At 37.8% G+C, this 11,426-nt stretch overlaps 1 protein-coding gene and 1 non-coding gene across 2 annotated transcripts; one reads left to right on the top strand and one right to left on the bottom strand.

Moving 5' to 3' along the window:
* Nucleotides 1–3,962: 3,962 nt before the first annotated feature.
* On the bottom strand, nt 3,963–9,438 carry LOC130511726 (uncharacterized). Its single transcript, XM_057009200.1, has 2 exons — nt 6,876–9,438; nt 3,963–3,986 (listed from the first exon to the last, which is right to left on the bottom strand). The coding sequence occupies exon 1, from the start codon at nt 9,113–9,115 to the stop codon at nt 7,439–7,441; it is 1,677 nt and encodes a 558-aa protein (XP_056865180.1). The 5' UTR covers nt 9,116–9,438; the 3' UTR covers nt 3,963–3,986; nt 6,876–7,438.
* Nucleotides 9,246–9,352, top strand: LOC130512103 (small nucleolar RNA R71). The gene has a single exon (XR_008945664.1). It is a non-coding gene; the product is annotated as a small nucleolar RNA R71 (small nucleolar RNA).
* Nucleotides 9,439–11,426: the final 1,988 nt, after the last annotated feature.

The raw sequence follows: 11,426 nt of genomic DNA, 5'->3' as shown, positions 1-11,426 counted from the left end.
GAATTATTTCTTCAATATAATTTTTAGTATATATATTTTGAATCATTATATATTTTAGAAAAGGAAAATTACTATTACATAGTCTTTTAAAATTCTATATTATAAAATATTTGATAGTAATTTTTTTTTTAAGACTAAATAAAAACAATAATTGCAAAAAGGTATTAGAAAGTTAATTCTTTTTTAAAAAAGAATTATAATGTTTATTCTTAAAAGCCTAATTTAAAGAAAATTGTAAAAGTACTTTTATTATTTTCTTATAAGTAACTAACTTTCCTTTCCAATAGATAATCTATACTATTAAAGCATGATCTTATTGGCTTTTAATACTAAAAATACCCCAATCTTTAATAACATTGCATATTTCATTAAGGGCAATCAAGTAATATTAATAACACATCTATATTGGGTCACTTTTTTTAAAATCCAGCCCATTGCTCACATCATCTCTTTTGGGCCATTTGCGCCGATTAACAAATCAGATTCAATTTTTATTTTTTTTCGGATCGTGTTCGAGTCGGATCTTTCCGAGTCCGGGTAGGTTCGGTTCTCATGCATAAGAACCTGAAAAATAACCAAATAACCAAAATATCTAAAACGGGTTCGGTTATCTATACTCAGAGTAACCAAAGTATCCGATTCAGTTCAAATTTTTGTATCCAAATTACTCAAAGTAACCAAAAGAAACCAAAAATATCCATTCTATACAGTTTTTTTTGGGTAAACTTTTTATCCAAACTATCATATTTTATCCAAAAATACTCAAAAGTACTAAAAATGACTACTATAGTTAACTTATGATATTAATTTAAAATATTAAAATAATTATAAATATAATTATAACATATATTTTTAGATATATATTCACATTTCGGGTATCTTCGGGTACTCATTTGGTTCTGGGTTCGGATCGGGTTCGGATTGGTTCTTCGGATATAGCAATTTAGAATTCATTCGGATATTTACCCCGGGTCTGATCGGGTTCGGGACCCTGATTTTTGGGTTGGTTTTGGATTGGTTCTTCGGGTCCGGATATTATGATCAGGCCTATACTCATTTAAAATGAAACACGATAAAGAAAGATAAAAAGCTTAAGTCTTTTATAAAAAAAACAAATATATGAAAATATGACATTTATTAAATATTTGTCAATTTAAAAAAGGATAAAAGAAAATAAACCCGCGCTTTAAAAGCGCGGATCAAAATCTAGTTGTATGTTAAAAATTATGACCAAAAATAGCTACAAACATTTTACATCTATATTTAGGTTTAAGCTTCCACATATTATTTTTACAAAACACACTAGTATTTACATGAAAAGTATTACCTGAGTATTTTCTTTTAATTTCTTGATACAACTCAACATTTTATTATCATTATTACATTTTATTATAACATAACTTTCAATTTTGATGTTGTTGCTTACATCATATATTAAACAGATATTTTTCTATTAAAAATAAAATAGTTGCATATAAATCATAAGGAAAAACTAATAAAATAATTAGTTTTCCTTTTAAAAAAAAAGTGTAAAAAAATTGTAAAGGTAAAGTAATCTTATTTTTCTTATAATTAAGTAAATTTATTTTTAATAATTATGTGTTAAAAAGATATAAAGAAAAAATAACTTAAAACATTTCACCTGATATGATTGCGACATATGTCAATTACTAGAAAATTAGATTTTGAATGTGTCAATCAAAACTGACATTATGTGAAAATAACTTTTTTCATAAAAGAGATTTCTAAAAAAAATCTCTTTTCTAATCTTAACCAATTAAGATTTTTTTTTTCTTTTAAATCCTAACGGGAGAGAATTGTAAAATAATAATAGTAATTTTTAATTTAAAAATTTAATGATAAACATGATACTAACAATTATCTTATTAACAATACAAATTGGAAAAAAAACATTAGTGATATTGGAAAAAAACAAATTTTGAACATGCCATCTTTTAAAAATAATTAATATTAACTGGAAATAATTATTTGGTAAAATTTTTGTTTTTATAAATCCTAGATGAAATATAATTGTAAAAGATTAATTAATATTAATTTCCTTTTCTAAAATCCTAAAGATGTAAAAGAATTTTTGATAGTTTTTTTTTCCTTTTTTCAAAAATAAATCCTAAACAAAAGAAATTTGTATCATATTTCTAAGTCCTAACCAAAAGAGAATTGTAAAAAAATATTATTTTATAATATTTAAAGAGAGTATGTGATGATGAACATAATATTAAAAATTCTTTAATTAACGAAAGAAGTGTAAAAATGGTATTGATACAAATTGTTAATAAAAGCAATTTTAAGATTATTTATTAATAACTAGAAATAATTATTTTATAGCAATTTTTTCTGAAATTCTAAAGAGAATATAATTGTAATAGGTTATATGACAAATTTTCCTTTTCTAAAATCTAAAAAAATGTAAAAGAGTATTTAATTTTTTTATTTAATTTACTAATTGTAATTAAATTGGAGATTTATAAAAAAAAAATTTCCTTTTTTAAAATCCTAGCAAAATAAACTTTTTAAAAATAATTTAATAAAGCATTAAGTTAGTACATAAGAACATGTATAATATTGTTCTTGACTCGATTGGTGTATTTGACTTTGATTTCTTTTTACCTTTCATTCAATTTCTTATTTTGGGTTGTGTTTGAGCTTGTTTAGGTATAGTATATTCTTTAATCCTAATTTCAAAATTTACAACATTGATCTATGAACAATGATTATAAAATACAAATATTAACTTGAACTTATGTGTGAAAAAAGGTTTTTAATTATAAAATAAATCTCACACAACATATGCAGAAAAATCATAAAACTATAATAAAATGATTTTTATTATGTTTTTATTAAACTAAAACATCAAACATAACCCGTTGCAACGCAACGGGCTCATATCTAGTACTAATAAAAGTAGGCTTTCGAGGTTCCAGGAATCGTCCACATCATCAAAAATAATTCTTTCAAAAGATGACACATGCCATTATTATTAAAAAATAGAAAATAATTAATAAGTGTTGTGAATGCAAACAAAGTCCCACATTGGAAGTTTAGACAAATAATGTCTAGTATATAAAGGGATGTCTAACTCTGATTAGTACGAGGCCTTTTGGGAAGGAGCCCAAAACCAAATCCATGCGGGCTTTACTGCTTCGGCCCAAAGTGGACAATATCGTACTAATCGGACAATAGAGAGTTGGACATGGGCTTGAAAAAGCCCAACAATTGGTATCAGAGCCGGGATGACGAACATCTGCAAGAAGACCAAAATACCCTTCAAGTTCGAAGAGCCTCCACTTCGATGGGAAGGGCGGGGTGCGTAGCAGAGGCCAGTCAAAGATCCTGGGAACTTCGGTTGTGGGAGGAGAATCCTCAATGTAACTTCGCGAATAAGTGGTGTCGGAGACTTGTATCGAAAGTCTCTCCCTAACGACGATACAAGATTAGGTGGATATACTTAACGGTACTGCAAGGATTAGGTGGTGAATGTCCTAATGGTGCAGTAAGGGTTAGGTGGATAAATCCTAATGGTGTAACAAGGGTTAGGTGAAGAGGCCCGTTGGTGATTACGGCGGTACAAGAGGTGTGCCAAGTTTCGCTGGAGGTTGAAAACCAAGGGTTCATGTGGTACTTGGTTTGAGAGGAGGTTTGTTGTGAATGCAAACAAAGTCCCACATTGGAAGTTTAGACAAATAATGTCTAGTATATAAAGGGATGTCCAACTCTGATTAGTACGAGGCCTTTTGGGAAGGAGTCCCAGAAACAAATTCATGCGGACTTTGTCTTCGGGCCCAAAGTGGACAATATCGTACTAATCGGATAATAGAGAGTTGGACATGGGCTTTCACAATCCCAACAATTGGTATCAGAGCCGGGATGACGAACATCTGCAAGAAGACCAAAATACCCTTCAAGTTCGAAGAGCCTCCACTTCGATGGGAAGGGCGGGGTGCGTGATGCTAGGAATTTCAAAGTTCCTAAAACAAATGTTGTAGGATAGTGATGAATGTCGAACCAGTTCTGAGGGACTCAAAGCAGTGAGAATGCAAGTATTTGCCTAATCTAAGTGCAGCCAGTGATTTGATGATTTCTAAACTAATGATTAAAGCTAATGCAAAGCAATAAAAATGATACTTTTAAGCTATTGGAAAGGAGAACTCATGGGTATAGGAACTTGACCTCGGGTGATCAGGATTCGAACTAAGGATGAACAATAAACGATCAAACAAACAACCTTAAGCCTAGACACAATTCTAAGCAAGCTCTATTTCTAGATGAATGCTCATTTGCTAACACATCTCAAACATCAAGTGTCCTTGGTTGAATAACATGCAAGCAATCAGTCACAACAGGTCTATTAGCTATCTTAGCATCTTTAACAACAAATGTCTTTGGCAAAGTACACTAAAAGCCTAGGAGAGTTGACTCGGGCATTTCATCGAACACCTGTCGGGTGAGAAATGCCTAGAGATCACCCTTTGAGTGGCCTACTCAAATGATGTATTGAAATCACTCTACTAGCAAGGAGATGACATGATCTACACTAAAACATCATAGAACTAACCTAATCACCCTTAGTCTCCTAACCCATGAATTCAAAAGGTGATTACTCACTAATCTCCATGATTCCTCTTAAACCCATGATGGATTTCAGATTAATCATGTAGAGAAATAGATGAGAGATCACAAGAACAATAACAAACCAAGTCAAAAAGAGATTAATTTCTTGAGAGAGTTTGTGTTCTTCAATAGATCAAAGATTATCTGCCCAAAAAGTGGCTACAACATACTTAAACATTAGGTTTTTCAGAGTAAAAACGTGCATAAGAAATTGCAAAAAGGTCCTTGAAAAATCATAAAATCGGGTAGCATAAAGGGGTGGAGCGACCAGGAGGGGTCGCTCCGGGTGGTCGCTGCGGGTTGGTCGAAGAAAACGAGCGGGCTGGGTGAGTCGCTGCGCCGAGGTCGCTCCAGGAGTGAAGTCACAGCGGCCAGCCAGGGTCGCTCCGGTCAGGTCGCTCCGGATGGATATGTCTCTAGTAAATTGGTCATAACTTCTTCGTTACATCTCCAAATGACTTGAAACCACTTCCATTAGAAAGCTAACTCAATTTCATGTGTCTCCACAAAATCTTAGCAACAGAAGATGTCTCGAAGGCCTCCATCCATGCTCATCTTTCACCCCCTTTTTGAGCACATTGCTTCCAAATGTCTCCAAGAACTCCATGTGGTGTTCCAATACCTGATAGAGACATATGTATGCCAAATGCAACCTAAACATGCCTAAATCCTAATCTATATGATGCAAATGCCTATGAATGAATGGTTAAAACAATGCAAATATGCAAGACATCAACTCCCCCACACTAGTCCTTTACTTGTCCTCAAGTGAACTTTCTGGGACTCATAGGGGAAGAGGTTTGAAAGTGGGAGCTCATAGCCAAGAGAAACACAAAAGCACTTGCTTCAACATAAGAATTCAGTACTAGCACACTCTCTCTTATTATCCTCTAGCTTCTCTAGGCCTGTCTCAACTCAACATTATGCATTCACACATTCAATTCAGCCAACTCTCACATTCATTAAGCAATACAACAAGTGAGCTCTATGCAAATGGTCAATTGGTCCAAGTCATTTGGGTAAGGGAAGGCTTTTTCGCTCTAGTGATCAAAGGTTTCATAACTCATTATCTTCAAGGTTTAACACTCAAAACAAGTAGCCTTGACATTGCACATAATATATCTAAGAAAGGGATCAACTAATGCATACAATGCTCAATCTTCATTGTTCTACCCTTTTTCAAACATACAAGTGACACAATTGAAATCCCAAGTTACACCCATCTCACATCTCTCACCCAAAAATCTCAGAACACATCCACAAACTCTCAATCAAGGGAAATATTTAAACTTTTAAAACACAGCCTCTAAGCTCATTCTCACTTTGCTAGCCCCCTTTTTCTTTTTTTTTTTTTTTTTTTTCTTATTTTTTTTTTATTTTTTATTTGGGGGCCAAGACTTTCACAACTTTGAGCTAGAGGTTTATACAATTCCCAATAAGACAATTAAGCACAAGAGTTCATTCATTCCCATTCAACTTTCAAGTTCAAACTTTACAACACTCACCCCCACCTATGGCTAGACAATAGCGTAAGCAATCTAGCAAGAATGAAGACTGAGCATTGTCGTTCCCAATACTCTCAAGATTATGCGCATGTAAGACTTTCCGAAAAAGGCCTCACTCAACAAACAATTAAGGCTTAAAAGGAGGAGAGGGTTTTAGGGAGTGGAATGCCACTAGAGATTGTCAAAAAGATCGGCATAAAAGATGTGACAACTCTAGTGTGAATATCCATGACTTAGCACACAAGGGACCATGAGCAAGAAATTAAGTTCATTCAGTTCGATTCAAAGTTGTAGTTGGCTTAAGAGATTGAGTTTCAGAGAGAGTTTTCAAGGCACAAAGCTTACAAGGTTTTCAAGAGAGGTGCATGAACTATACAAGGCTAGACAATGCTCCCTACAAGGCGTTTTAAATCAGCTCCCAATGCAAATGAATGCAACCTATATGCTTCTAGACTCAATCCTAAAGTATGCAAATGATACACTAAATGATTCTTTTTGTGTGTTTTCAAATTTTTTTTTTTTTTTTTTTTTTTTAAATTTTTTTTTTTTTTTTTTTTTGGTTTTTCTATGCAAATAAGAATGTAAAATGTAATGCATGAGACTCAGAATCATCAAAGCAAACATGATCAAATACTTGGTACCTCCCCCACACTTAAATCACACAGTCTCTGTGTGAGGGAGACACCTAATGGAAAGGTAAAATGCAAAGAAAAACTGGGATAAACAAGGGTTGCAGGTTACCTGGAGTGGAGCGAGGTAGGGGACCCGCTGTGATGGGTCGCTCCAGGTTTGCTCGGAACAACGAGCGACCTGTGCTACCCGCTGAGGCTGGCCGCTCCGGCTCGGTGAGGTCACAGCGACCAGGTAGGGTCGCTGCGGGTGATGGCTTCTCAGCGACCGGGGAGACCCGCTCCAGTTAACCGCTGCCGAAGAAGACGAGCGATGGGGACATGTCGCTGCGGGTGCGTCGCTGCTGGTGATGTCTTCACAGCGACCTCCATGAGCCGCTGTGGGAGGTCGCTCCAGAATGAAGCGAGCGACGGGGATCAGCCGCTGCGCCAAGACCGCTCCGTGCTGATGGAGTCACAGCGACCAGGCAGAGCCGCTGTGACTGGTCGTTGGGCTCTGCTCGTCCTTGTGTCACTCCTTTTGCCTATTTTTACCTGCATACAACTTCATTTTCCATTGCTTTATGCAGTAAGATGAAAATAAAAATACTAATGCAATATATACAAGGATACTCATGGGACTTCCTCCCAAGTGAGCTTGTTTTAAGTCTCTAGCTTGACTTTGCCTCCTTTGGATCAGGCTGGAGTAGGTGCAGAAAGTGGAGTTAACACCCCATCTTCCTCAGGTGGTAGCTCACCAAGGTGATCATCAGCAGGAGGGCCCATTTCTTCAATGATGAAGGCTTGTCCAAACACAGTGGGGTTCTTCATTTTCTCCTTGATGTCAAAGTGGAGGATGTTCGCCTTACCCAAATGGAGGTCAATCTTGCCTTCTTTCACATTCACAATAGCTCCTGCTGTAGCTAAGAATGGCCTTCCAAGAATCAATGGGTCTTGAGCCTCCTCACCCATTTCAAGCACCACAAAATCTGTAGGTATCTCATACCCTCCAATCTTCACAGGGAGGTTCTCTAGGATGCCCACAGGGTACTTCACTGAACGATCAGCTAACACCAGAGAGAGTCTACACTTCTTGTATTGAGTGAAGCCAAGCTTCTTTGCCACAGATAAAGGCATCAAGCTGACACTAGCTCCCAAATCGCAGAGACATTTCTCAAAAACCATAGGTCCAAGAGCACAAGGTAGTGTGAAGCATCCTGGATCCTCTAGCTTCTCTGGAGCATTAAGCCTCTGAATGATGGCATTGCACTCATGGCTCAGAACCATCATGCCCTCCATCTCCTTCTTCTTAGCAGTTACAGCATCTTTCAAGAACTTGCTGTATTGAGGAATCAGCATGAAAGCATCAATGATGGGCATTGTAACCTGAGCTTCACTCATCTGCTTCTCAAACAAAGCCTTGTACTTCTGTAGCAGCTGCTTCTTGAATCTACCAGGGAATGGAAGCTTGGGTTCATAGGGAGGAGGGACAGAAGAGCTCTCACCTGCTGGAGCAGCAGATTCACCATCTTTTGTTGTCTTCTTCTCTTCTCCAACCTTTCCTTTACCCTTATCTTTCTCAATCTTCTCCAAGATCTCATCATCTGTCTTCTCATCAACAATGACCACTTCATCATCTAGATTGATGGCTATCTCCTCACCTTGTTTCTCAGCATCCTTGGTGAGGGTTCTAGGAGGTAACTGCTTACCACTCCTGAGTGTGACAGCTTTTGCGTCCTTGGGATTTTGATCAGATTTTCCAGGTAGAGATCCTGGCTGACGATTCTGGTGGGTGCTCATGGAAGCAAACTGATTCTCCAAATTCTTGACAGAAGAAGCAAGGTGGGAGAATTTGTTGTTGAGCTCATTGTAGCTCCCATCAATCTTGGAGTGAAGGTTCTTCAGCTCATAGCCCACATGCTTCTCACTTCTAGTCTGAGACTCCAAGATCTGTTTCAGTAATGCATCAGTGCTGCTCTCTTGAGGGGCAGAAGAGCTAGGAGAGGGGCTTTGCTGAGGCTGATAGTTGCTCTGCTGGTTGTTTCTTGGCTGATAACCACTCTGCTGGTTGTTGGAATAGGGCTTCTGTTGGTAGTTGTTGTACTGAAAGTTGGGTTCCTTCTTGTACCAGCTACCATTGCTGTTGATGAAACACAATTCTTCTTGCCCTTCCAAACCATCAACCTCATTGACAGTAGGAGGTATCTCCTGTTGTGGGTTACCAACAAAGTTCACCTGCGCTTGTGTGGCCTTATCAGCAATGAGTGTGTCAATCTTCTCCTGAAGAGCTTTGATCTCATTCCTTGTGTGCTTGTCATCACCTCTACTGCTTCTGTCATGGTCTCCACTGTAGACTGCATCACTCTTAACCATGTTGTCAACCAGAGCCTCTGCTTCTTCCTCAGTTCTCCCCAAAAAGAACCCATTGCTAGCTGTATCCAGTCTGGCTCTATACTTAGGAAGAGCACCTCTGTAGAATGTGCTCAGCAAGCTCTCCTTGGAAAAACCATGGTGTGGGCACTGAGCTTGGTAACCATTGAATCTCTCCCAAGCTTCACTGAATCCTTCCAAGTTCTTCTGTTGGAAGCTGGAGATCTCGTTCCTCAACTTAGCAGTTCTTGAGGTGGAGAAGAATTTCTCCAAGAATGCCTTTTTGCAGTCTTCCCAAGTGGTGATGGAGTCACTTGGTAGAGACTTCTCCCTGACGTGCCTTATCCCCCAAAGAGAAGGGGAATAGCTTGAGCTTTAAAGCATCCTCTGACACACCATTAGTCTTTGACATACCACAGTAGCTGTCAAACTTATCCAAGTGATCAAATGGGTCCTCCACAGCCAGACCATGATACTTGTTGTTCTCTATGCAGTTGAGCAGTCCTGACTTGATCTCAAAGTTGTTAGCAGCCACAGCTGGTGCTCGAATTCCAAGTCTAGGACCATGGATGTTGGGGCGGTCATAAGTGCCAATGGGGCGAGCTGGTCGCTGTTGAGGTCCATTGGGGTTCTGAGGATTTTGTTGTTCTTCCATTGCAGCTTCCAGTGGCTGCAGTTGAGCTTGTTGCTCTTCTTCTCTTCTTTTTCTAGCACACTCTCTCTCTAAAGCTCTGATGTCTGTGGCTCTTGGAACAAGGTTTGATGTACCCTTGCTCCTCAAGTTCATACACCTGAAAATCACAAAGAGGTGAAGAAGAGAATCAGTAACTTAAAAAAATAAAAATGACTTAGTCTCAAGCAAATGACTAAATCTCAATGTTCAAATCAAACTCAGAATTTGGCAACGGCGCCAATTTGATGCTAGGAATTTCAAAGTTCCTAAAACAAATGTTGTAGGATAGTGATGAATGTCGAACCAGTTCTGAGGGACTCAAAGCAGTGAGAATGCAAGTATTTGCCTAATCTAAGTGCAGCCAGTGATTTGATGATTTCTAAACTAATGATTAAAGCTAATGCAAAGCAATAAAAATGATACTTTTAAGCTATTGGAAAGGAGAACTCATGGGTATAGGAACTTGACCTCGGGTGATCAGGATTCGAACTAAGGATGAACAATAAACGATCAAACAAACAACCTTAAGCCTAGACACAATTCTAAGCAAGCTCTATTTCTAGATGAATGCTCATTTGCTAACACATCTCAAACATCAAGTGTCCTTGGTTGAATAACATGCAAGCAATCAGTCACAACAGGTCTATTAGCTATCTTAGCATCTTTAACAACAAATGTCTTTGGCAAAGTACACTAAAAGCCTAGGAGAGTTGACTCGGGCATTTCATCGAACACCTGTCGGGTGAGAAATGCCTAGAGATCACCCTTTGAGTGGCCTACTCAAATGATGTATTGAAATCACTCTACTAGCAAGGAGATGACATGATCTACACTAAAACATCATAGAACTAACCTAATCACCCTTAGTCTCCTAACCCATGAATTCAAAAGGTGATTACTCACTAATCTCCATGATTCCTCTTAAACCCATGATGGATTTCAGATTAATCATGTAGAGAAATAGATGAGAGATCACAAGAACAATAACAAACCAAGTCAAAAAGAGATTAATTTCTTGAGAGAGTTTGTGTTCTTCAATAGATCAAAGATTATCTGCCCAAAAGTGGCTACAACATACTTAAACATTAGGTTTTCAGAGTAAAACGTGCATAAGAAATTGCAAAAAGGTCCTTGAAAAATCATAAAATCGGGTAGCATAAGGGGTGGAGCGACCAGGAGGGGTCGCTCCGGGTGGTCGCTGCGGGTTGGTCGAAGAAAACGAGCGGGCTGGGTGAGTCGCTGCGCCGAGGTCGCTCCAGGAGTGAAGTCACAGCGGCCAGCCAGGGTCGCTCCGGTCAGGTCGCTCCGGATGGATATGTCTCTAGTAAATTGGTCATAACTTCTTCGTTACATCTCCAAATGACTTGAAACCACTTCCATTAGAAAGCTAACTCAATTTCATGTGTCTCCACAAAATCTTAGCAACAGAAGATGTCTCGAAGGCCTCCATCCATGGCTCATCTTCACCCCTTTTGAGCACATTGCTTCCAAATGTCTCCAAGAACTCCATGTGGTGTTCCAATACCTGATAGAGACATATGTATGCCAAAATGCAACCTAAACATGCCTAAATCCTAATCTATATGATGCAAATGCTATGAATGAATGGTTAAAACAATGCAAATATGCAAGACATCAGTA

This window comes from Raphanus sativus, chromosome 4, assembly GCF_000801105.2.
Source record: "Raphanus sativus cultivar WK10039 chromosome 4, ASM80110v3, whole genome shotgun sequence".
Lineage (NCBI taxonomy): Eukaryota > Viridiplantae > Streptophyta > Magnoliopsida > Brassicales > Brassicaceae > Raphanus > Raphanus sativus.
This window is presented reverse-complemented; position numbering and strand designations above follow the sequence as displayed.